At 44.8% G+C, this 27,187-nt stretch overlaps 1 protein-coding gene and 2 pseudogenes across 1 annotated transcript in view; 2 read left to right on the forward strand and 1 right to left on the reverse strand.

The window, feature by feature from the left end:
• Positions 1 to 18,891, reverse strand: part of LOC105867662 (uncharacterized) — a 34,002-nt gene extending 15,111 nt beyond the window's left edge. The window contains exons 1-6 of the mRNA XM_076004618.1: positions 18,811 to 18,891; positions 18,307 to 18,559; positions 17,383 to 17,431; positions 7,762 to 7,783; positions 6,684 to 7,022; positions 5,233 to 5,358 (exon numbers count right to left, since the gene is read on the reverse strand). Coding sequence (XP_075860733.1) covers positions 5,233 to 5,358; positions 6,684 to 7,022; positions 7,762 to 7,783; positions 17,383 to 17,431; positions 18,307 to 18,559; positions 18,811 to 18,891 — 870 coding nt within the window. The remainder of the gene's footprint in view (positions 1 to 5,232; positions 5,359 to 6,683; positions 7,023 to 7,761; positions 7,784 to 17,382; positions 17,432 to 18,306; positions 18,560 to 18,810) is intronic.
• LOC105867625 (alpha/beta hydrolase domain-containing protein 17B pseudogene) lies at positions 13,670 to 15,214 on the forward strand (annotated as a pseudogene).
• Positions 18,892 to 19,955: 1,064 nt separating the features above from the next.
• On the forward strand, positions 19,956 to 26,724 carry LOC105867627 (U3 small nucleolar RNA-associated protein NOL7 pseudogene; annotated as a pseudogene).
• The last annotated feature ends 463 nt before the right edge of the window (positions 26,725 to 27,187 follow it).

Below are 27,187 nucleotides of genomic sequence, written 5' to 3' on the forward strand. Positions count from 1 at the left end.
CCAAGGTATTGTAGAGAGAGCTCATCAGACGTTAAAAAATATGCTCTCCAAACTACAATCGGGAGGAGGAATTTTGTACCCTTTAACAGGTAATTCCAAAACCCTACTTAATCATGCCCTGTTCATTTTAAACTTTCTCAGCTTTGACACTGCCGGTAAAACGGCTGCCGACCGCCTTTGGCACCCATCCACCACAGATACTTATGCACAGGCCTTATGGAAAGAGCCGCTTACAGGCAAATGGCTGGGGCCTGACCCTGTCCTCATATGGGGAAAAGGACATGCCTGCATCTATGATACCCAGGCAGGAAACGCCAGATGGCTACCAGAGAGAGCGCTTAAGTTATATAACCCACCCAGGGAATCCCCTGAGAAGAATTCTTAATTCTGTTCTCTTCCAGAACTACAATGACTCCCCAAAAAAAGGTGCTGCCTCTCCTATGCCTGATTCTAGTCGTGATCAAGAGCACCATCGCAACCAACATCCATCAGATCTACAACTATACATGGCAGGTAATTAATGAGGCAGGAGACGTTGTTAATTCCTCCTCACGTCTCTCCGCCGTTATACCATGGGATCCATTAGAAATTGACCTATGCGTATTAGCTCTTGGGGCTAAAGACCCTGCGTGGGGCCTTCCCGCACTTTTCGCCCCTCAGCCAGCTCCTCCAACAGCTGACTCCTCCCCAGGCCTTTGTTCCTCGGGAGCCGGACGCTCCGCAACAAGGTATATAGACTTTTATGTTTGCCCAGGGGCCCATCGGCCTCGCACCAACAACTACCAGTGTGGCTACGCCCCTGACTTCTTCTGTGCCTCCTGGGGCTGTGAGACCACTGGTGATGCCTACTGGAATCCCTCCTCTTCCTGGGATTATATCACCATCAAAAAGCAGTTTCCCCGTCGAGCTCCTTCATCCCCTTACGCCCCACAACCCCCCACTGACCCTCAGTGTAAAAACCAGTGGTGCAACCCCCTGTTGATTTCGTTCACCAAAGCTGGAAAAAAAGTTTCCTGGGATCAGTCCAGGGGATTTGAGTGGGGACTTAGACTTTACACATCTAGAAAAAACATTGGTCTCACATTTAAAATCAAATTAATTAAAAGCCTCCCCAGAGGTCCTATGGTCGCAATAGGTCCTAACCACGACCTACACCCACCTCGACCTCACGGTCCCTCCAGGGGCCTACCCTCCTCCCCAACTGTGTCCCCTCCTCTGCTCAGCACCTCCCTATACCAACCTACCCTGCCCGAGGGGCCCCCTTCCTCGGCAGAACTAATTCTCTCCTTAGTCAACGCCTCTATCAGGACCATCCGAGAGGCCAATAATTCAGAATATCAGGAGTGTTGGGTATGCTACTCCCCCCGGCCTCCCTTTTATGAAGGCGTCGCTACATTTGGTCAGCCATTATTTACTAACGACACCAGCAGACTCAGATGGGGCCTAGAGACCCATAATGGCCTAACACTCAGCCAAGTCACAGGCCTAGGCCTTTGCCTTCTTAGCCCAAGAATGCTTCCTCCCGCACCCTTAGAAAAAATATGTAATCAGTCAATTACTGTCAACTCCACTTTTCAGTATATTCAGGCATCTAACACCTCTTATTTTGCTTGTTCCTCCGGCCTCACCCCATATGTAGTCTCTGCAACGTTTCTTGAACATAGAGAGTATTGTGTATTAGTCATGCTCTTTCCCAGACTCACTGTACATCCTGCTAATGAGTTACTTCAGTTTTGGGAGCGCGGCACCACAATGCCCCGGGTAAAGAGAGAACCCATCACGGCCATAACACTCGCAGTTGTTCTAGGCCTTGGTGCCACAGGGGCTGAAACAGGAATAGCCTCTCTAGTCACTTCCAATCAACAATTCCTACAGCTCTCTGTAGCCATCGATAATGACCTCCGAGAGCTACAGCAAGGTCTAAAATATCTTAAGGAGTCCCTCGCTTCACTCTCTGAGATAGTGTTACAAAATAGAAGAGGCTTAGATTTAGTGTTCCTCCAAGAGGGAGGTCTGTGCGCAGCACTCAAAGAAGAATGCTGCTTCTACGCAGACAAAACAGGCCTGGTAGAAGATAGCATTAAAAAAGTTAGACAAAGCCTTGAAAATAAAAAAAAACAGAGGGAACAAAGTGAGGCATGGTATCAAAATTGGTTTTCCACATCCCCCTGGCTATCCACATTGCTTCCCAGTTTCTTGGGGCCGTTTATAGGTTTTTTGTTGCTTCTCACTTTTGGGCCTTGGGCATTCAAAAAACTAACCAACCTTGTCAAGTCACAGGTAGACGCAGCCACACAAAAATCGGTCTCCGTGTTTCACCAACGGCTAAAACAAAGAGGCTCCAAAAAAGACCTCCATACAGAGTCTCCCCATTCAGCCACAGAGGGTTTAAATTTCTCAGACCTTGCCTCAGACATGGAACGCAGTTGGTTCCAAAGGCTGTGGAGACGCCCATGACGGGATTATCGCGATGCCGTGTACCAGGTGCACACCCCGCCAGCTGTAAGGTAACTCCATGACGGGAATATTGTAGGTCCATGCCCGGGGGCACACTTCATAATCAGAAGTGCCGGAGCTGGATGCCACCTACATAGCCTAAGACAGAGGCCTCACCTTCACATTAATCGCCAGATCTTATGTTTGGGGTGCTGGTCGCGGAAGCACATCGCGTAGCCTAAGACAGGCTCTCCACCAACTTATATAAACCTCCCTCATATTAATAAAAAGAGGGGGAGATGTTAGAGGCAAGGACCCTCAAAGACCCTCAACTCCCCTATGACTTGTCCTACGCACGGACTTCGCCCTGGAAAATTCCAGCTATAGCTCCGAGAAGAACGCAGTCCATGACGTGCTGACCACGGAATGCTCCAGGATGTGTTGACTGCAAATGTTCCGGTTGGAGATGAGTAATCAGTCAAAAACAGGATACTGATAAGACACTGATTAGGGCTAATCAACCCAGACCCAAGCCTCATCGTCACCACTCTATTTTTTGTTTTGACTTCCTTGTTTTTGTATGCTTATAAAACCTACTAAAAATCTAAGTAAAGCAGACCTTGACAACCATTTGCTTGGTCTCGTTTCTTTCTCTCGCTCATCTCTTTCAGGCACGGTCCCCCTCGCCCCCGAGAGTAACAGAAGGTCCCTCGGGCCGGGACAGATTAGTCCCACTGTGGCTGAAGGAATTAGACCAAATACACCTGTAGGTAGGTACTTTACATATGCCAGCAGATGGCATCAGAAGACCATTATCACAGTACAGCAGATCTAATGCCACACTCCTGTTCCTGGCAGGTGACAAGTGAGTGAGCTTTAATTTGGGGAAGTCCAGGTTTGAAACTGTTCCACAGCCTGCTAGCCAGGGCTGTCCAACACCGCATTGTTTTCTTGAGTCTGCAGCTGCCAAGTCAGGAACTGATGGACAAGACTGTTTTCCCGTATTATTTTTCTTGGGGACCTGAGCAGGGCCCCGTCCCGTCCCGTCCCGTCCTGTCCCGTCCCGTTTCCCAGGTCCATAATGGGGTGGCCGTCAGCATGAAATTTAGAACAGCATTCACTAAGCTAATGATATCCTTATCATAGTGAAGGCAAAGCCCTGGAGCAGGACCAGCTGATGATTATCAGTTGCTCTCAGGAGTTATTTACAATATTTTTTCAAAGGACCTTTCTGGCCACAATTAAAAGATTTGGAGGTTATTTTTTTGTCCTCCTGGGCCTTTTCCCCAGATAGCCTCAGACAATAGTTGCATTTTATAGGTGTCTGTGACCTGATGTCCCAATAGGCTTTTATATATTCCTCTAAAAAAGCGTTACTAGACTTTAAAGGGCGCAAGAACTGCTGACACTCAGAATTATCGTTATCAAAACCAGCATATATATAACAACATATTTCCTAAATCAGGAGGCCTGATTGATTTTTGCACAACATCCTGCAATCTAGTAATAAAATACACATAAGGTCCATTAGAAGTTTGTTTAACATTTACACAAGAAGGCAGGTTGTCCAGGCAGGGTTATCTTCTCCCATGTTCTAAGACAGCATTATCAGACTTGAGCAATAGCCTGAGCATCATATTTTAATTGAGTGCTCATGCCAAATCATTTTCCTTGTTCCGTAATCTGTGCTGCTGAAATACTCCTTGGCAGATGGCAGATTTTCGTATTGGTTAAGCCACACTTGCTGATGAGTTTCATTAGCCCACCAAGGTGGTGAACTAAAGAAATTCAGATGGAGACAAAACTGATGAGTGAGCATTCCCCAATCCAAAGGAACTGATGGTTCCCCTGAGCCCATCCCTCAAGCAAACCCTTGATATAAAGAGAATTGATACCATATGAGTCACAGGCTTGCTTCAGTTATTTGAGAGTTTTAAATGGGATATGATCATGAACATAGCCTGGGATTCGAGATACCCACGCTGCCCACGTTAATCTTCAGAATCTGAATCTGGCTGTATTACAGCAACCAGGAAAAGATGAGCTTCCAGATCTCCCTTTAACTGTGCTTCTCTTATACCTCCCTAAATGCTGCTTTGAGCTCTTGTTTTTTAGGAGCCTTCTTTAAAGCCTTTTTAGGGGAGGATTATGTTTCTAGGAAAAGTCAGCATAAAAAAGCAGCAGTGGTGAGGGTGAGAGCTTGGGCAAGAGGAGTCTTTATCTGATGTTCCATCCTTTTTTTAGTCTCACAAGGAGCAAAGGGAGGGGGAGACGGAAATTCATCTTCAGAATTTTTCCTCTCCTTTATTCTATGGATCTATATTTAGGACCAGTAGCCAAATTTAGCAGCTTTTTCTCATTCTTGCCTGATTCCTATGAAAGATCGTAAATAATCTCTTCCGTACGAAAGCCAGGCTCTGGATCTGGTACTGTCTTTATGACAGGAGTGAGGCGTCTCACTATCAGAGTCCAAGTCTGATAGAGATAGTTGCACAGCCTCAGTAATTAAGGAGAAAAGTTGTCACACAGAAAGAGGGACCCTCTCGCCTCTCTGGTGCGCGTGCCGCAGAGTTCAGATGGCCTGCTGACACTGCTGCAGCTTAAGTGTACTGGGAGGGGGAAATCCATAGCAGTGTTTGGAAACTAAACGAAATAATTCCACAAAAGTTTTCTGCTTGGCAACCACCCCAGAAGTCTGTAACGGACCCTACAATGATTCAGTGTACTTAGTAAACTTGGACTGATTCTGCCCCATTTGTTTCCCAGACTGAGGGAAATCCCCGGAGATGAACTCACTCTTCCTTGAGACTGTGGCTCGTAGTCCTCTCCAGGTCTCTGTGGCGCTGTACGGGAATCTCCTTCACTCTGGTCAAAGCTTCCGCCTATAGGAGCCTGCTCCCTGCGCCAGTTGCCAGAAGTTACCTACTCTCCCAACAAAACAGGTCCCAGCAAGATCGTCATAAGAGAGTTGCAAATAATAGAGACAGAGACAAAGTGTAGTTTAAAGTGATGGGGAAGTCAGGGGTCATCCAGCATTCCTGTGAGCTAGGAGGCACTGAGTGAATTCATACAACAGTATGTACTAGTACAGCAATTAGTTGTTAATGGTTACATATATATGTAAACAGATTATTTGTTTAGGTTTCAAGGCTCCCCAAAGGTTACAAGAGATGCCTTAATTAATGCTATCTACGTGAGCAAACGGTTACAAAACTTTTCCAAGATAAACTCATTAAGCCGTAAGCTAGGAATAGACCTGGCTGAGTATGTAAGTTAATGATAAAAATGTTAATTAGCAGTAAAGAGTAAAACAGGCGTAAAACAGGATCACGCCTGTAATCCTAGCACTCTGGGAGGCTGAGGCGGGAGGATTGCTCGAGGTCAGGAGTTCGAAACCTCCCTGAGCAAGAGTGAGACCTCGTCTCTACTATAAGTAGAAAGAAATTAACTGGCCAACTAATATATATCGAAAAATTAGCCAGGCATGGTGGCGCATGCCTGTAGTCCCAGCTACTAGGTAGGCTGGGATTGCTTGAGCCCAGGAGATTGAGGTTGCTGTGAGCTAGGCCAACACCACGGCACTCACTCTAGCCTGGGCAACAAAATGAGACTCTCTCTCAAAAAAAAAAAAAAAAAAATCTGAAAGGGAAGGATCTGGGACTGAGATGTGTCTGGATCCTCCACAGAGTTTTGTTTTACATTTAGAATTCGCTTACTCAAATGGGTTTTAATTTGCATGAAAATTCACTCCTTAGGCCAGAAATTATCTTTAGAAGGTTTCTGAAAACCAGATTACTTTGGTTCCTCCAAATGTTCACTCAATGACCCTAAGCAAGTCATCTAACTTCTCCATTGCCCCATTTCCTCGGGTGGAAAAGGAGAACAGTAACACTATCTTATGGAGCGGTAGTGGGGTTAAATGAGATAATCCAGGTAGAGGCATACTGCCGGCACATGTTATGTACCCAGAAAAGTGTTTGTTAAGAATAACCAAAACTTTCCCCCATTACTACAATCTTAACTTCATTTATATTAAGGCAGCTTTATCAATGCCTTCAAAAGATACATTACTTTCTCTCTATACTAACAACACACACAATAAACTCAATATGAACACTTATTTTTTTTCTATTGGGCCAACATACACTCATGGCTGGTCCTTGAAGTGGCTCTAAGTGGCTTCTTTAAAGCTATGGGTCTCCCTGAAGCCCTCTGTGCACCAAGAACATGAAAGGATTCCATCTTACCGGTGGTCCAGCAGGGCTGCCATAGGGGCCGGCAGCAGGGTAGGCTCCTGGAGCACTGGGCTGTGCAGGAGGTGGGTAGGCCCCAGGCCCGCCTGGTTGCCCTGGGTAGCCTCCAGGTGCAGGTGGTACAGGATAAGCTCCAGGTGCTGTAGGGCCAGGGTAGGCACTAGGAGGCCCCTGCCCAGGATAAGCCCCTGGGGGTGCCTGCCCATGGAAGGTCCCAGGATACGAGGCACCTGGGTAGCCCCCTACCCCAGGAGGTGGGATCCCCCACAAGCCAGGCCATCCTTGAGGATTTGGCTTTGCAGACCCAGATAACAACGCATCATTAAGCTGAAACTAAAGACATAGCAATTACAAGACAGAAAGCATTCACAAAAACAGAATTTTTAGAAAAATGGAAATATATGTTCTAAGAAGGAGAGGAATATGATAAAGGCATGAAATTCATATCAGTAAGCTTTATTCCACCTACTAATAGTTTTGAGTTTCAAAGGTTAAAGTTAGACTTTGGGATTACATATGCTTTTTCACTTTATTCTTGCCTCCCATTATCTCAGATTGGGGGGATGCAATTTTCTAACTTGCTCAAGTCAGGAGCTACCTCTCCTCTACCTTCAGCACATACTTTCTACTCAACATGGGAAAAACAATCACAAACATTGGGACGCTCACATTGCATGTCCCTTCCTGCTGCTCACAGGATTTCTTAGCTCCTGCCAGCAGAGTCCACTCTCTTCTGTTCTGGGCCTTTTGCTGAAAGGGTTACTGTCAGGAAGTCCTAGGCCTCTCTCTCTCTCTCTCTCTCTCTTTTTTTTTTAATGTTCATTACTTTTTTTTTTTTTCTTTATCTTTTGCAGTCAGTAGATACAGCTGAAGTCCTAGGCCTCTCTCAGCCTGGCTTCCCAAATCTGCTGCTGGAAACACAAGGCTCCAGCTAACAAGTTCTCATTCGACAAGTGAAGCCAAAGGAAGCTATGCAGTGGGAAAGGGAAAGCTGTGGTAAAAACAAGACCCCCAACCCCTCAACCTATGTGTGATTTATCTGAGGGGAAGAAAACAGACATAAAACACTTACCGAAAAATTCTCTGCCATTTTCCTGAGGGGAAAAAAAGAGAAAGAGATTATCATTTGGTCCTGAAAGATTTCACTTAAATTGAGCATCACCACTATTTCATTGACTAGTTCTAGTCAATCTACAGGCATTAATGCCTAAGTCAATAGTGTGGAACCATAAAACAACTCACCCAGTGGTGGGAATACTTTCCAACTTGGTGACCGAACTCTATTTAACTCATGAATTTCAACTTCGATCACATCAGCCTGTGTTCTCAATCCAAGAGCAAGAGTTCATACAATGCAGGAGGAAGGAGGAGGAGGAAAATGTTCTGCCCCCTTCCTAGGTAAGAAATATAAACAATCATGAGCCAGGCATGGTGGCTCACGCCTCTAATCCTACCACTTTGGGAGGCCCAGGCAGGAGGATTGCTTGAGCTCAGGAGTTTGAGACCAGCCTGAGCTTGAGCAAGACCCTGTCTCTACTATATAGAAAGAAATTAGCCAAACAACTAAAAATAGAAAAAAAATCAGCCAGGTATGGTGGCACATGCCTGTAGTCCCAGCTACTTGGGAGGCTGAGGCAGGAGGATCGCTTGAGCCCAGGAGTTTGAGGTTGCTGTGAGCTAGGCTGATGCCATAGCACTCTAGCCCAGTCAACAGAGTGAGACTCTGTGTCCAGAGGAAAAAAAAATGTGTGTGTGTGTGTGTGTGTGTGTGTATATATATATAATTAACCTGGCATGGTGGCGCATGCCTGTAGTCCCAGCTACTCAGGAGGCTGAGGTAGAATGATTGGTTGAGCCCAGGAGTTTGAGGTTCCTGTGAGCTAGGCAGATGCCACGGCACTTTAGCCTGGGCAACGGAGTGAGACTCCGTCTCAAAAAAAAATTAAATAAAATATAAACAATCATGGTTTATCTTTGGCTCTCCCTCACCTGCCTTCCTGCACTCTTTCCACCACCCTTAGCAAAAGCTCGGTGTGTTAGTATTGCCCACCTCCCCTCTGTTCCCACTAACAGCCCCACTCTGGGTTTTTGAAGGAAAGCGGTGTTGACTGACTCCTGCTGAGATAGGAAAGGCAAGGACCGCCAGACATAGCTGCTGCTCCATTATTTATTCCTACATTTACACACAGTTATGCCTTCTCTGGGCTGGGTGGTTTGTCAGCTCCTGTTTAGGTATAAAGATAAACAGATCTGTATGGTCAAAAGGCCCACAGTCCAGCAGGGCAGATGACAGGCATTCATGGAAATAACAAGTCATCGATGCTGTGAGTCAGACTGTGTCATGGAATTTAAACCCAGAAAGCTAACACGTGCTGCAAAAATCCATGCAATTAAAGCTTTAAATCTCCAACAGATCACACCAGGTGGTGGCACTTTCCCCATCCCCAAAAATCCCTCCACACAAAGACAGGCATAGGTAAAGCTCCAGCTAGGTTTCCATGGTTGCCAACCTCTTCATCACAATTAGTTTTTTTTTTTCAAGTTTTAATACTACTTTTTTATTGATGTGTGTTTTAGGAAAAAGCATTCTACACAAAAGTACGCGCTGCACTTGCTGCATCTCCATGCTGTCTGTTTACACCTCTTCATGGCATATTCCCACCCTTTCTCAGCTTGTGTTCTCTCATAGCACACAGTGCATCTTCATCTGGCAGCACCCATATTCCCGAGGGAACAAGTCACAGATGGCATCAGGAGGGACAGCACTGCAGGAGGTGTTTCATCTGTCTGGAACAGTCTGAGGCAAACTTATTCTTTTAACTTTGTGATCGAGATCTTCTTTTTGTTCACAGCTCTGTAGGGCACAAGCGAGTTCACCAAAGCTGATCCTGTGATTAGCTCTATGGCTAATTTTCTGAACCACGTTATGCCATGTCTCAAAGAACATGAATACACCCTCAGTTTATCTGAGAGGTCAATGAACGACTTCGAATTATTATAATCCACAATCATATGAGGTTTTTCTACACCTTTTCTCGTTTCAGCTGCTTTATTGTCTTTGCCATGCATAGTACTTAGCATGAAGACATCTCTCTTGTCCTTCCATTTGAGGATGACGACTCCAGTATCACTTTCTCGAGCTATTACTTCGTTCTTGTTCAGTTTTGCCTGCACTACATCTGTCGGGGTTAGCTTCCTGTTACTTCTCAGTGTGCCCACCAGATATGTAGAGTGCTCAAGGAGTCGATGAGCTAGGCAGACACTGGTGTAATCACTGTCTGTGTACAAAACACGCCCACTATCTAGTAAACCTTCTAATAGCTTCATGACAACTGAGGATGAAACAGGAATGCTAGATTTTGCTTCCTTCCCACAGTAAACTTTCACATTCCAGGTGTAACCATCTTTTAGGCAGAGTTTCAAAAGTTTTACTCCAAATTTATGGCACTTGTTTATGTACTGCATGAAACTCAAACATCCACGAAATGGCACTATTGTTTCATCAATACGTATTTCCTTACCTGGAACTACAGCAGCTTGAAACCTTTCAAGAAGACGATCAAGAAGTGGCTGGATCTTGAAGAGATGGTCACCAGGAGGACATTCTTCATTGTTAGAGAAATGCTACATTCTCAGAAGCGTTTCGAAGCGGTTATGTGATATAAACTTTTCCACTGAATTGTCATACAAAATGTTTTTTGACCAACAGTCCGAAAGTCTTGGCTTCTTGTTAAGGCCCATCCAAAATAATACTCACCAAAATCACTCCATTTCTTGAGAAGTAACATCATACCACCTTTTTAGTCGGCAGTGGGGTTTGATATTACACTTTTGTAAAGTCTGACTGGCAAAGATATTAGTTTCCTTCACCATGTAGTCAATCACATCATCTGTTATGAAGAATGTGAAAAAATCATAAGGTGTTTTTTCACGGAGATTTACTGCAATTTCAGTGGGAACACCAGGGTTACTTACAATGAAGTAAAAAATCTTCATGCTACTTCCTGACACTGGATCCCAGGTCAGAGAACTTACACTAGTCACTATAGGTTCTTCAGAAATGTCTGACGAATCACTCTCCCTGAAATTGGCTACAACTGCTTCAACTGTTTCAGTAATCAATTTTGAACCACCTTTCCCACTGGAAAGATCTGCACGTAATATTCTTCTAGCTTTTCTCGGTGGGCTGCAACTGCTATCAGAACTGTCCCCACAATCTCCACTAGGATGGCACTCCTCTGAATCATCACTAAATAGACCAACATCTTCATCACTTGGGTCAAAACTTTGTTCAGCATTTCTTCCAATAATTCTTTTTTTTTTTTTTTTTTTTGAGACAGAGTCTCACTTTGTTGCCCAGGCTAGAGTGAGTGTCGTGGCGTCAGCCTAGCTCACAGCAACCTCAAACTCCTGGGCTCAAGCAATCCTGCTGCCTCAGCCTCCCGAGTAGCTGGGACTACAGGCACGCACCACCATGCCCGGCTAATTTCTTCTATATATATTAGTTGGCCAGTTAATTTATTTCTGTTTATAGTAGAGACGGGGTCTCGCTCTTGCTCAGGCTGGTTTTGAACTCCTGACCTTGAGCAATCTGCCCGCCTCGGCCTCCCAGAGAGCTAGGATTACAGGCGTGAGCCACCGTGCCCAGCCTCCAATAATTCTTTACGCTCATTTTTCCTAGACATTTTCTTGAGAACAAAAAAACGCAAAATAAACTTATGCAACGATCAGAGCTCTGGTCACAGAAGTTATACCTGTTTCATCGGGCCTGCCCAAGTGCGACACACATGCTGCACTGTATTCTCTGATTGTGCATTTCCCCCGAATGTTTGCCTGGCAGCCCTTTGAACAAAATCAGTGGAATACCATGTGGCAATGTGACACTGTTGCACATACTTAGGGGGTATGATTCAGAGGCTGTCATCCAGGACCACCCAAGGTCTACTCCAGACACAACTAAATACCAAGAGGGATGGCTGGGCTGGGCGTCCGATGCCTGGAGGAGCCACCATGATGGGGGTGGTGGAAGGTGGCCCCTCAGCTTGAAGATATACCCTCTTGAAAGTCACAATTATAGTTTTAAAGTTTGCTATAATAAAGTCCTGCTCTCTTGCAATGAAATAAAATGGAGGTTTATTAGCACCTACACATCTTAGACTCTCAGAAGGGCCCATGTTAAGATCCCTGGGTCCACTGAATCAGAATTCTGAGATTGGGCCCAGAATCTGTTGTTAACTTTAGATTGGAGTTTGAAGGGACTTTAGAGGTCATGTGTTAGATCCAATCAATGTAAGAGTGTCAGTGGGGCTCTGGATTTGGGCTGGGGTACTATTAATAGGCTAGGAACAGGGGTAAGGCAATAATGCTCGATCAAAAACCAGGCAGACAGTCCATACTGAAGTCCTTATTCTAAGGGAAAAAAACAGACCCATTTTGTAACTTATTATTCTTTCCTTAAAGCACAATAAAGTAATGGCCTTTTCACTACTAATTCCTTCTTCATTCCCAATTCCTCAGTTTCTTTGACACAGCTTTCCCAGCTCTCTTCTCTTCTTCCCCAGCCCGTAAAGATCAGTGTTCTTCCAGGATCTTTTTCTAGACCACTGCTCCACTTAAACTATATGTCTAAGTGATCTCTTGTAGTTTTAACTCTCCCACCGTTCCACAGGCATGCTCTCCCAAACTTCATATCCATTGCCTAGTGGACATACTCACATGGATGTCTAAAGGAATCTCAAAATCAACAATACTAGTTGATAGCCTCAAGCACCTAGTCCATCAAGCCAGAAACTGAGTCACTTAGATTCCTCCTCCCTGACGCACACATCCAATCACCAAGACACTAACTTATGCCCTCCTGTGCATCCCTAGCACAACTGTCCTAGTCATCTCTGCTACACTGTTGTTAGCTCCAGGAAAGCCTACCTTCTGTCAGTGCAACGCAAGGTGCTGGAGCCCACTCCAGCCAACCTATCAGCTTTACCCTAGCATACTTCACATTGGAAGACTTATTCACAGAACCATGATCACAAGACCAGGTAGGAAGTCCAATCATACCACTAAGATTTTTTAAGGCAGCCAGAACTGCAAAACTAACATAACAGCCTCACATTTTTTTCCTACCAACCTCTATCCTAAAAATGTGAATTTCCTTCTACCCATTTGTTATCCTAAGTTTACTAACCACTCTGGGCTGGATACTACTGATGCAACTATGAATAAAACATAGTTCCTGCCCTTAAGGAGACAGAAAAGTAAACAGGCAATTATAGCAGAATGAAATGCCTGTCCTAAGCATAGTACAGGGTGCTGTGAGAGTCCATGGGAGCATGGGAGAAGACAGAGTGAAGAAGTGTGGATGAAGTGGGGAGAGAGGGCCACCAGCACCACACTCAGACTTGGGGTGTAGGAACCGGTCACAGACGCCTTGATTTTGTAAGTTAAGCATTGAAGTCCTCAGAGGTTCAAAAGTAGATGATGCTTTGGGGAAACTCGGGTAAATAAAGAGAGTCTGGAGTCAGTGACCAACTCCTGGCATAGTGGGAAGTCGGCTCGCCCCCTCGGTTTCCCTCCGGTCTCCCTCCCGCTACGGGAGTGAATCCCGCGTCCGGCCGGCCGTGGAGAGGAGCAAAGAAAGGAGGAGGGTTAAAGAGAAGAAAGACTCGGCTGGGGCTGGGTGGTGTCTGCAGTGCCAGAAAGGGAGGTGGCGGTGGCGTCTGCTGCGACCACAGCCGCGCGGGACGTGAGGCCCGAGAGCACCTGACGGCGGCGGCAGCCGCTCCAGCGCCTTGTGCCGGGCCGTTAGTCAGCAGAACGCGAGCTCGTGTGGAGCAGGGCCGGCGCGAGGCAGACTCGAGGGTGCGAGCCGGGCCCCCGGGGCGCCGCCGTCCTTCTTCGCCCTGGCGCTGGGGACCGCAGCGCTCGTCCCCCTTCCCAGGCTGGGCCGGTCCGCAGGCGAGGAGAATCCGGCGGCTGGAGCGCGGGTCGCGCCTCGCGTAGGACAGCGCGCCGGCGGAGGCTTTCTCCAGACCCTTTCTGCTGGGCGCCTCGGGCTGGGCCACTCAGGTGCAGAAGATGAATAATCTTTCGGTTAGTGAGCTATGTTGCCTCTTCTGCTGTCCACCTTGCCCAGGGAAAATTGCTTCAAAATTAGCATTTTTGCCACCTGATCCAAAATACACACTGATGTGTGATGAAAGTGGAAGCCGCTGGACTTTACATCTGTCAGAACGAGCAGACTGGCAGTACTCTTCTAGAGAAAAAGATGCTATTGAGTGTTTCATGGCTAGAACCAGTAAAGGCAATAGAATTGCCTGTATGTTTGTGCGTTGCTCACCCAATGCCAAATACACTTTACTCTTCTCACATGGAAATGCTGTTGATCTTGGACAGATGAGCAGCTTTTACATAGGACTAGGATCACGGATTAATTGTAATATATTCTCATATGATTATTCTGGATATGGTGCAAGTTCTGGGAAACCAACAGAGAAGAATCTCTATGCAGACATTGAAGCTGCTTGGCTTGCTCTAAGGACAAGATATGGCATTCGCCCTGAAAATGTGATTATATATGGCCAAAGTATAGGGACAGTACCATCTGTGGACCTTGCTGCTCGGTATGAGAGTGCTGCTGTTATTCTTCATTCTCCTTTGACCTCGGGAATGCGAGTCGCCTTTCCTGATACCAAGAAGACCTACTGTTTTGATGCATTCCCAAACATTGACAAAATCTCTAAGATAACCTCCCCAGTGTTAATAATTCATGGGACTGAAGATGAAGTCATTGACTTTTCACATGGCCTTGCATTGTTCGAGCGTTGCCAAAGACCTGTGGAGCCTCTATGGGTTGAAGGAGCAGGTCACAATGATGTGGAACTTTATGGACAGTACCTTGAAAGGTTGAAACAGTTTGTGTCACAGGAACTGGTAAATTTGTAAAATATTCTGTAAATTTGCATACTGGGTTTTCTTTTCTTGCTGAACTGCACTCTTTGGTAAATAACATAAAATCTGAAGGTTTTGTTTGCAAATCATGTCAGTTGCCTTCATAAATGTACAGGTAATGATTTGTTAACAGACTTAATGAAGGTTTTAATTACCAGAACTAGAACTGGAAATAACAGTATCATGCAGTCAGGCTGTGTAATTTATATTTTTTCTGTGAAGTTTTTTTTAAACATCAAAATGAGTACTGTATGAAATTTTAATTCTATAAAATCAAGTGCTGTAAAAGTATTGCCAAATGCTTTTGCATATTAGAAACAAATTTATAAATATTTTTAAAATATCTCAATGAAATAAATCTTATCCTGGTATACAAATGTAATATTCTTTTGAAAAAAAGCTGTATATCTAAAGCAATTCAAGTACTCAGAATAAACTTAAAAAAAAAAAAGTAAACACATGCAAGTTCACTAGAGTTAACCTAAACCCTGTTGTACAGGGATAAAGGTTAAAATGGTTATTTTATTGTAATATACATTGGATTTTCTGTATTCACTGGTTATTATACATTTATCCCTCCCAAAACTGATGTTAAGTCTTAATTTTTATGCCCATCTCTTAATTTACCAATTAGTTACATTGTAAATGAGAAGTCTGTTAGCACTGACTTTTAACTAGTTTTGATTTATAAGTTTGGTACTGTGAGGCAACTACTTAAAATTTTCATTTTGGTTATTTAAAAGGTATTTAGGCCGGGCGCGGTGGCTCACGCCTGTAATCCTAGCTCTTGGGAGGCCGAGGCGGGCGGATTGCTCAAGGTCAGGAGTTCAAAACCAGCCTGAGCAAGAGCGAGACCCCGTCTCTACTATAAATAGAAAGAAATAAATTGGCCAACTGATATATATATTAAAAAAAAATTAGCCGGGCATGGTGGCTCATGCCTGTAGTCCCAGCTACTCGGGAGGCTGAGGCAGAAGGATCGCTCGAGCCTAGGAGTTTGAGGTTGCTGTGAGCTAGGCTGACGCCACGGCACTCACTCTAGCCTGGACAAAAAAGTGAGACTCTGTCTCAAAAAAAAAAAAAAAAAAAAAGGTATTTAGAGCTTCAAGAATGATTTTTATACGCAATTTTCTTTTAAATTCTGACTAACCTCATGGAATTGCAGTAGTCTTCATTATATTAAAACCTGGAAGTCCATTAGTTGCTCTTTAAGATCACGAATAGACTGGCTATTTGGTCCCTTTTCACTTTGTCTATTTTTAAGAATAGGAACTACTGAGGCAGAAGGATCGCTTGAGCCCAGGAGTTCGAGGTTGCTGTGAGCTAGGCTGATACCACGGAACTCTAGCCCGGGCAACAGAGTGAGACTCTGTCTCAAAGAAAAAAAAGAAAAAAAAATAATAGGAACTATTGTTTTGGATTACTATCTGAGAATTACATGGATTCACTCCTGGATATAGGAGATAAGAAAACATTTAATTATAACTTTTATATTAACCAATATAGTAAAAAACAAAGCTCACACAACACACACAAACTAAGTTGCCTTTCCTTGAATGAACCCTGCCTGAATAAAACAATGAAAGAAAAATAAAAATAAAATTAACAGTATGTAGTCTAATTTGTAAATGAATGAATATTGAAATAATACACACTGTGGATATATTTTAAGGCCTTATGTAGTTTTAATTGTTCTGCTTGTTCTGTGGTTCTGTCTAAGACTATAGTATATGATTCTCTTCAAAGTATATCAAGTATTGTGAATCAAGTAAAACAACAAATATACCAAAAAATAAATAAATAAATAAAGAGAGTCTGAACTAAGGCACTAGGAGTGGAGCGATGCTAAGTAAATGGAGTAATAAGAAAAACAAACAAGATTCTAACCACTGACTAAAAATATGGGGGATGAGAGGAGTCAAGGATGGGTCCTTATCTTATGGCTTTAGCACCGCGTGAAGAGTGGTACCTCCCAGTGAGGTATCACAAAGGTAGCGGCTGAGCATATTTAGAGTAGGAGAGGCAGAGCTGTTCAGTTTAAGAGATGCTGGGCTTGAGTGCCTGCAAGACAGAAATAGCCACAGGTCAACTGATTCAGATCTGATAGAGAGAAACAGGAGGAAAGGAAGACACCAGTTGTCACAGAAACAATTCAATAGGAAAAAAGTTTTCGGGATAGAGATTACAAGTCTTTTTTCAAGATTTCCCACAATGAACATGTAGTACTTTTAAAATCCAAAAAAAATATGCATAAAAGAAAGGAGCAGTCACTTTGGACTCTGCAGCCAGGTAAAATAAAGAATCATGTCCCACAGGTGCTAGTGACCCTTAGTGACACTGCTGTGATGTACTGCAATGGACCCAAAGGCATAGTGCCTGGGGGAGGGTGACTGAAGGGTGAGATAGTGAGCACTCACTACAGCAACTCTCTCACTAGGCCTGGCTGTGAAGGAGTCTCCATACATACTGCCACCTAAATCCTTTCCAGGAATATGGGGAGATGTAACAAGTCAATATAACTTGACAAACTTTATTCCAGTGAAGGCCAAAATCCCACTTTCAATAATTTCAGTATTCCTTTTGGACACCTGTGTCCAATTTCGGCTGAAAGCTGGGAAAACTCTCACCTAAAAGAGAGCGTACAATCTCAAAATGAAGCCATGGAAGATAACTGAACTGTATTAGGAGAAAAAAAAAAACGTGCATGGATAAATCCCAAAGCCTAAAGAGTCACACTAACTCTTACCTGTAGAGAGGCAGACGGGACTGGTGAGCAATCAAACGGCAACATGTGGCTAGAACAGGGGAAAGGACCAGTTTTCTCTTAGTGCTAATAGGAAGCCATGACATCAAAGGTAGATGCCTGTTTTCTTCCTTCTTAGTCTTCAGCCTTGCCTATCAAAACAGGTTAGAAGATAAGGCATTTCCCGTTTCTTCCTGCTTCAGTTAAGGGCAGGAATACCAATTCCAAAAACGGGTCATTTACTAGCTTAAAAGCCATCCTTTGTTTATAAAAATCAGAAGAATAAAAACAGAATAGTACATGAAGGAACCTCTTATACCTTCAGAGGAAAACAGCATACAGTAGTAAATGCACCATTTGCTTCTTAAAAACTGTAAAAGCTTCCAGAGACCAGCCAGCCAGGCCAGGGAAGCATCCGAGCCTCCGTCCTGCCCCGTCCCCGAGGAAGGTTAAGGACAAGCGCCAGCTCACCTGCGCCGGGGCAGGCACGGACGGAGAGGCCGGGCGCGACACGGGCGAGGCGACCCCCACCCGGGCCCGACTTCCTCGCCCGCGCGGTGCCGCGGGTAGGAGCGGCGGTCCGGTGCCTGCTCTCGGCCTAACCGAATCTCCTCCGCTTCAGCCCCGACCCGGGACCCCGCTCCCGCCCGCCGGCCCGCGGGACCCCCGTGGCCCGGGAGACGCTCAGCGCCCGACGCGTGCGTGGGCGGAGGGCAGCAGGAGGCGCGGGCCGCCGGGTCCCCGCTCGCACGCGCCGGGCGGCCGCGAGCCCCGGACCTGCCGGCAGCGCCCGCGCCCCGCCCCCACCCTCGCGGCGCCCGGGAGCGCAGGCGGCCGGCGGGAGGGGGCGGGGAGCGGCCACGGTGGCCGCCGCGGGACCCCAGCCGCGCCGCCCTCCCGCCACGCCCCACTCCGGCCCCGACCCACCTGCGCTCCTGCCCCGGCTGGGGCCTAGCCCGGGGCTGCACCAGCCCGAGGCGGTGGCGGCGGCGGCGGGAGGCCTGGCTCGCTCCCCACGGCTGAGGCGGACCGAGCACCCAGCGCTGCGCGGCGGAGCCCAACGCTCGCCCCGAAACCCATTTGTTTGGCTAAAACGGCGTGACGTCACGCGCCGGCCCAATCGACGGTTGGCCGGGGGGCGGGGCCGGCAACCAGGGGTGGCAGCGCCCCCTGCGGGACGCTGGCGGCGAAAATGAAAAGGGAGATCGGGAGGGAGCGTCTCAGGTCGCGGTGAGACAGAGAGATAGAGCTTGAGCGTGACTGCAGGGAAGGGACTCAAACCCACAGGCCAGTCAGGATGGGAGTGACGCCAGGGTGCAGTCAACAGACCCGACAAGTGTATTAATTCTCAGGCTTGACCCGAAGCTATAAATGCTATTAGATGCTGTTCGACAGCCTAGCGGACTCGGGTCCCAGTCTTGGTTCTCCTACTCTCGTGGAGGGCTGAGGGCTGAGCGTCAGCGTTCCAGTCTGTAAACTGAAGAGGCTGGAAGAGTCCCTTCTGACTCTCATGCCTTCCCATGCAATCGTGTCAGGAATGCCTACCAGAAAGTAGATAAACGTTGAGGTTGACAATCTCGAACTGTTAAAGTCTGTAGAAGCTTGCAGGTTTGTTAATGATGAATATAAAATAGGTTTTTAATACTTTATATTCAAATCAGAGGGCCAGTGAGGAAACTTTTTATCTCCAATCCTTTGAAATTCTCATTCTTTTCATTATAAAAGTAATTTTAAGGCCGGGCGTGGTGGCTCACGCCTGTAATCCTGGCTCTCTGGGAGGCCGAGGCGGGCAGATTGCTCAAGGTCAGGAGTTCAAAACCAGCCTGAGCAAGAGTCAGACCCCGTCTCTACTATAAATAGAAAGAAATTAATTGGCCAACTGATATATATATAAAAAAAATTAGCCGGGCATGGTGGCGCATGCCTGTAGTCCCAGCTACTCGGGAGGCTGAGGCAGAAGAATCGCTCGACCCCAGGATTGAGGTTGCTGTGAGCTAGGCTGACACCACGGCACTCACTCTAGCCTGGACAACAAAGCGAGACTCTGTCTCAAAAAAAAAAAAAAAAAGTAATTTTAACCACATCAAAAAACTTATGGACCATAAAGAAAAATCCTTCTTCCTAATACAGCCACTGTTAGCATTTGGTGTATTTTCTTCTAGAACTTTTTCCCCACTCATATTTATTTTACAATGTTGTTCATACCATGCACATAATTTTGGAACTTGTCATTTCACTTTTATAATCATTTCTCGTATTTCTATGTAAGCTTCATAACCAATTTATCAGATGCCTAAAATTACATTAAGTGGACATATGAAATATACTGCATTAATTCCCTATTGAACATAACTTACTTCTTTTTTTGCCATCCTAAAGAAATTGTAGAACACCTTCATGAATGTACATTTTTAAGATAGATACCCAGAAATGGAATTACTACTTGAAAGAGTATCAACACTTTTTTAAACAACTCATGACATGTTATACATTTTATGGTTGTTAATGCAAATGATTTTTTAAAGGTTGTGTTAAAGTAGGACTCAGGGTTGAGACCAGATGCAGGGGCTTGCAGAATGGGTGCAGGTATTGAAATAAACAATCCTCAGGCAGAAGGAAAATAGGCTACTAGGCTAGGAGCTGGATGCAAGGACATCAGTGTGGGTACAGGTGGTAAAGTCTACTAAGGGGCAGGGGATTGATAACCACAGACAAGGACTGGCTTCAACTGACTTGTCAGCTATCTGGGTTACCTTACAAGAACTTTGGCTAATTACAATGCCCTTGCATTGTGGTTTGAAAATTGTTCACCCTTGAAATTGCTATGACAGTTCAAAACAACTATATAAAGCATGAAAATGGGTAGGAACCCAATTCTAGGAATTAATACCCAAATTCTTAGTAAAAGCCAACCCCTTTATCCTTGAATATTCCTCCCCTCAATTAGCAAGACTTCATAAGACCAAAAACCTCTTCTTCCCAGTACAGCTGCACTTTTCCAGCCTGCCTGCTCCCTCTCTCTTGAGAGACTGTACTTTCACTTTTACCCTCAATAAAACCCACTTACTTTGGCATAAGTGATATGTCCTGAAATTCTTTTCTTCCGATAATCACCAAGAACCTGAAAGAACCTCCACTCAGAGGACAGTAACAGTTGTACCAAGTTACACTTAAATCAGCAACTTTGATTTTTAGCTATTTCTTAAAAGAAGTAGTTTTGTCCACTTATAAAACTCATAAAATATATGTGTAAAATATTAAATATCAAAAAGTAAAAAGAGCCGGGCGCGGTGGCTCATGCCTGTAATCCTAGCTCTCTGGGAGGCCGCGCCGGGCGGATCGTTTGAGTTCAGGAGTTCGAAACCAACCTGAGCAAGAGCGAGACCCCGTCTCTACTATAAATAGAAAAATTAATTGGCCAACTAATATATATAGAAAAAATTAGCCAGGCATGGTGGCGCATGCCTGTAGTCCCAGCTACTCGGGAGGCTGAGGCAGGAGGATTGCTTGAGCCCAGGAGTTTGAGGTTGCTGTGAGCTAGGCTGATGCCATGGCACTCACTCTAGCCTGGGCAACAAAGCGAGACTCTGTCTCAAAAAAAAAAAAAAAAAGTAAAAAGAAACTAAAAAACTAATTTTTAAAGATAACCTGGGCTGGGGCCTGTGGCTCACGCCTATATTCCTAGCACTCTGGAGGCCAGGGCAGGAGCATCGCTTGAGGTCAGGAGTTTGAGACCAGCCTGACCAAAGTCGAGCCCCCCACCTCCATCCTCACCCCTGTCTCTGCTAAAAATAGAGAAAGAAATTAGCCAGGCAACCAAAAGTTGAAAAAATTAGCTGGGCAATGTGATATGCACCTATAGTCCCAGCTACTAGGCAGGCTGAGGGAGGAGGATCACTTGAGCTGGACTTTGAGGTGGCTATGAGCTAGGCTGACATCATGGCACTGTAGCCCCAGCAACAGAGCAACACTCTGTCTCAAAAAAAAAACAACATAAAAACATTTAAAAAAGTAAAAATAAAACGTTGGCTGGATGCAGAGACACACACCTGTAATCCTAGCACTTTGGGAGAAGGAAGCAAGAGGATCACCTGAAGCCAGGAGTTGAAGACCAGCCTGAGCAACATAGCGAGACTCTGTCTATACAAAAAATAGAAAAATTAGCTGGATGTAATGGTGCACTCTTGTAGTCCCAGGTACTTGGGGGAGGAAGGACAATTACTTGAACCCAGAAGCTAGAGCTTGCAGTGAGCTATGATGACACCACTGTACCCTAGCCCTGACATCAGAGCAAGACCTTATCTCAAAAAATATATATTAATTAATAAACAATTCCCATAACCTCACCACCAAGAAATAACCACATAATATATCCATCTAGACCTTTATATGCACATTTTTACTATAATAACAATTGAAGATAGGGGTCATAATGTACATCTTAGCATCAAACCGCATGTCTTATTTAATATATTATCAATATTAGTTCAATATATCATCATTTTAAACTCCATGTCATATTTGACTCAGTTGCAAAACTTTAATTCATCCTTTCAGATTCATCTCAAAAACTGTCCTCCTTAAAACTTAAGGTTTGATTCCTCTTAGTTATAGGAATAAAAAAATTGATTCCTGTAATTTTTTCCTCTTCCTTTATCACCCTTATTTTACTCCACACACATCTTCCATGTTGAAGGAAGCTGAAGCGAGCCATCCCAGGGTCAGAATGGCTGAGACCCCAAGTCGGCAGAACGGGAGCCCATTGCTTGTTCCCACAATTAGCAGGACATGGCTTGTTGATCAGCTGAAGAAACTGTTTCTCCAGGCAAAGGGCCAAGAACCTATGGACTTGCATGCAAGCCAAGATTGCTTTGTAACCAGCACGCGGTACTAGGTACTTGCAAGATGGTCTAGGATTCAAGGTCTTGCACTCAAGCCGAGATTGTTATCCAAAAGTGGTGCAAAACATCAAAGAGATCTCTTGTAGAAGGCCATGCTTTTTGCATTGACTGGAAAAGCAGGTGTTGTTGGCCATGAGAAGTCACGTACCAAAAAGTAGCTGGGAAAGTAGCTGGCATGAGAAAATAACTGTGGGACGCTTGCCCAATTAAACTGTATATAATAAACTGACAGGCACTTTTCCAGTGCTGAGGTCTGAAACCGTCTCTTGTCTCTGTGTCCTGTTTTCTTCCAGGACTGCAGCCAATTCTGTCTGTCTGCGTCTTATGTATATGTTCTGTGTATGTCATCCCCGGTTCTATAATCGGGCCACGACACGTCTTATTTAAAACCACCTGCTAGGCCGGGCGAGGTGGCTCATGCCTGTAATCCTAGCACTCTGGGAGGCCGAGGCCAGCAGATTGCTCGAGGTCAGGAGTTTGAAGCCAGCCTGAGCAAGAGCAAGACCCCATCTCTACTATATATGGAAAGAAATTAATTAGCCAACTAATATATATAGAAAAAATTAGCCGGGCATGGTGGCGCATGCCTGTAGTCCCAGCTACTTGGGAAGCTGAGGCAGAATGATTGCTTGAGCCCAGGAGTTTGAGGTTGCTGTCAGCTAGGCTGACACCACAGTACTCACTCTAGCCTGGGCAACAAAGTGAGACTCTGTCTCAAAAAAAAAATACAGCCGGGCGTGGTGGCTCACGCCTGTAATCCTAGCACTTTGGGAGGCCGAGGCGGGCGGATTGCTCAAGGTCAGGAGTTCAAAACCAGCCTGAGCGAGGCCCCATCTCTACCAAAAATAGAAATAAATTAATTGACCAACTAAAAATATATATACAAAAAATTAGCCGGGTATGGTGGCGCATGCCTGTAGTCCCAGCTACTCGGGAGGCTGAGGCAGGAGGATCGCTGAGCCCCGGAGATTGAGGTTGCTGTGAGCCAGGCTAATGCCACGGCACTCACTCTAGCCTGGGCAACAAAGTGAGACTCTGTCTCAAAAAAAAATAAATAAATAAATACAAAATAAATAAATAAATAAATAAAACCACCTGCTAGATTCTAAACTGCTTGAGGACAAGGATTATATCGTAGTATCCACAAAAGAGTATTGCACTTGATACTGCTTCAATGTTTAATGAAAGATTATAACCATGTTAGTACAGATCACTATGTGTAGTATATATATAACCATGTTAGTGATCTGTACTAACATAGTTATAATCATCTGATAGTAGATAAGTATGATCCCCATTTTATAATGGTGTTTACTGCAGTTTGTTAATATCCAACATTTATGATCCAGACATTATGCTAAGTACTTCACCATATTGTTTAATTTGATCAGAAAAACACCTCTATGAAGTATTGTTATTTCAGATAAGGAAACTGAGGCTTGAAGAGTTAAGCCATTTGACCAAGGTTGCACAGATAGTATAGAGCCAAACTTAGCAAAGATTCTAGAGCTTATCATGCCACTATATTGTTACTGGGAGTTTCAGATGAGTCAGATAAACTACAAAGCACTACACAGATATCATTGACAGTGGTTTCCATGTGGATAGCTTATCTTCATTGTCCTTCATGGATTCTGATAGCTTACTCCTAGCAGAATCCATGTAGTCTAGAGCAGTGCTTCTCAAACTATCTGTGGTTAAAGCCTAGTTTTTTGTTGCTGTTGTTGTTCTGTTTTCAAATAGTTAATACATTGTGAGGCCAGGCATGATGGTTCACACCTGTAATCCCAGCACATTGCGGGGCTGAGATGGGAGGATTGCTTGAGGCCAGGAGTTCAAGACCAGCCTAGCAACATAGCAAGACTCTGTCGCTACATAAATTTAAAAATTATCCTTGTTTGGTGGCACATGCCTGTAGTCCCAGTGACTTGGGAGGCTGAGGCTGAGGCAGGGAGGATCACTTGATCCAAGGAGTTTCAGGCTGCAGAGAGCTATAATCAGGCCAATACACTCCACCTTGGGTGACCAGAGTGAGTCTCCAGAGCGAGACTCTGACTCTTAAAAAAAATAAGTTAATAATTAATACACTGTATATCAATTTTATGTATATCAGCTACATATGATTTAAACAAGGACTAACATTCACCAGATAATGCCAGGTAACTCATTCTTACACCTTTCCTATATATTTTTCATATATGTCCCTGTTCTGTTTGTTCAAAAATGGCAGGAAAGGAAATGGTCATAGTAGGGGGTCAGGAGTCACTGCCCACGGGCTGTCTACTGAACAGCAGTTTCCCCTTTTCATCCTTGTTAACAAAATTTTGATCTTGGCTCCCCTCTGTGCCTCAGGGGAGGTGGACCCAAAACTGTGGGGCAAATAATGATTGACCTGAGCCAAATGTTCTCAATGGGGTGATTGATTTTGCCTCCCCTGAGACATTCAGTAATGTCTGGAGACATTTCCAGTTGTCACTTCTTGGGAAGAAGCACGACTGGCACATCCACGGGAGAGGCCAGGGACGCTGCTCAATACCCTGCAATGCACAGCTGGGTCCTTCACAACAAAGAATTATCCCACCAAAAATGTCAATAGCGCCACCGCTGAGAAACCCTGTTCTAAGGTGATCAGTGTGCTCCCACTATCCTTGTCAGTCACAGATTCAGGTATGAGAGTGTCATGCAACTCCAGCCAATCAAATGTCATGGGAAGTCTGCAGTGATGCTTCTGGAAAAAGCCTTTCTTACCCTTAAAAAGAGATATTCATTTTCTGTTGAAAAGCATTCCTTCAACAAATAAAATAGTATTTACCAACAATGAGAAAAAGAAACAAACAAGAAGGAACGGTCCCCTATCTACTGCTAGATGTCATTGTGTCTGGAATGTGGTGTCTGGAACTGTGGCTGCCGTCTGGGGCCCATGAGAGGAGTCTGCTGAGGAAGCACAGAAGGATGGCAAAGCAGAAGGATGGAAGTTACCTGAGGCTGATGACATCACCGAACCTCGGATTTAACCAGTCCTTCAGACTTCTTGTCATAAGAGACAATAAATTCTATTACTATCTAAGTCATTTATAAAGCTTTTTAAAAATTTTGTAGTTGAGACCGGGCGAGGTGGCTCACACCTGTAATCCTAGCTCTCTGGGAGGCCGAGGCGGGCGGATTGCTCGAGGTCAGGAGTTCGAAACCAGTCTGAGCAAGATCGAGACCCTGTCTCTACTATAAATAGAAAGAAATTAATTGGCCAACTAATATATATAGAAAAAATTAGCCCGGCATGGTGGCTCATGCCTATAATCCCAGCACTTTGGGAGACTGAGGTGGGAGGATCACTTGTGGCCAAGAGTATGAGACAAACCTGGGCAACATAGCAAGACTCTGTCTCTACAAAAAAAATTTTAAAAATTAGCTGGGTGTGGTAGCACTTACCTCTAGTCTCAGCTACTCAGGAGGCTGCAGTAGGAAGACTGCCTGAGCCCAGGAGCTACTACACTCCAGCATGGGTGACAGAATAGACCTTGTCTCAAAAAAAAAAAAATTGTAGTTCAAAACATCCTGATATGCATATGCATTCTATATTTTTGTTTTGTTATGATATGTTGCATAGAAAATAAAATGTGGAGGGAAAAGACACTAACCCACTCCTTTGGAGGCAAGCTATACAATTGTCTAGTAATAAAATAATTTGGGGTCAGAAGTCCAGCACTGCGTGTGCCATGCCGCAGCTCCGGAGGCGGTGGCGGACGAGGGTCAGCTGGCCTCGGAGGAGGCGGAGCACGGCTTGTCGCCCTGGCCGCCGAGCAGCCGCGGGGCCGCCGCGCCGCTGGAGGAAGATGAGCAAGGGGAGGATGAGTCTGACGACGAGGCCCGAGGAGCTGACTTTCGGGCGGAGGCGAGAGAAGAGGAGCGGCGAGTGCGGGGCACCGTGCGCGGCGATAAAACGCTCCTGGAGTCGAGAGGAGGAGCTGTTTATCCAACAAAAGAAAAGAAAACTCCTCCCAGATACTATTCCAGAGAAGTTAACTACAGCCTCACAGACTGACATAAAGAAATCACCAGGAAAGTTGAAAGAAGTTAAATTTGCAAAAGAAAAATGAAGAGTGTGTAAAAGGAAGTGGTCCCGAGAAAGTTGAAGTGTAAAAAGTACAGTCTATCAGCCAGAATAAAAGCTACGTGGCTCTAAGGCTAAAAGACCAAGATCTTAGAGATTCAAGGCAACAAGCTAGCCCAAGCCTTCATACACAATTCTTTATATGGTCCAGGAACCAACCGAACTACTGTTAGTAAGTTTCTGTCTCTTGCAAACAAGAGGATACCAGTGAAAAACGCTGCAGCCCAGTTTTTGAATAATGCTTGGGGAACTCAGAAAAAACAAAATGCCAAGGAGTTTAAACGACGGTGGATGATCAGAAGGATGAAAACTCCTAAGAGGTAAATTGAAGCTAAAGGAAAAAAATCTGTATTTTGTATATATAGAACTTAAAGTTAATTCAGTTCAGAGGACTAATTTCTCTGAAAAAAAAATCTGTATTTTATATGTATAGAACTTACTCAGTTTAGAGGACTAATTTCTCTGAAAAAATGTAATAAATCATTCATAAATCAATCAATCAATAAAATAATTTTGCTTTGCTGTGTTTCCAGAATAATCCTAAATAAATGATACCAGAAATTGATAAAATCAGTGCAGGAAAAAAAATCTGTGTCTATTAATGCATAACATTCTGTTCTCTAAATAAATGAGTAGGAACTCATGTGACATTTTGAAACCTTTAAGAAAATGACATTTTCCAATCATTGACATTTAATTTGGGCAGGTCTGCAGCATGAGCACAAGACTCACCAGCTGCCCTTGCTCTTCTTGAGCCCTGGCACACCTAATGCACAGGCACCTGCTATAGTAGAGG

The sequence above is a fragment of the Microcebus murinus genome, chromosome 6, assembly GCF_040939455.1.
Source record: "Microcebus murinus isolate Inina chromosome 6, M.murinus_Inina_mat1.0, whole genome shotgun sequence".
Taxonomy (NCBI): Eukaryota; Metazoa; Chordata; class Mammalia; order Primates; family Cheirogaleidae; genus Microcebus; species Microcebus murinus.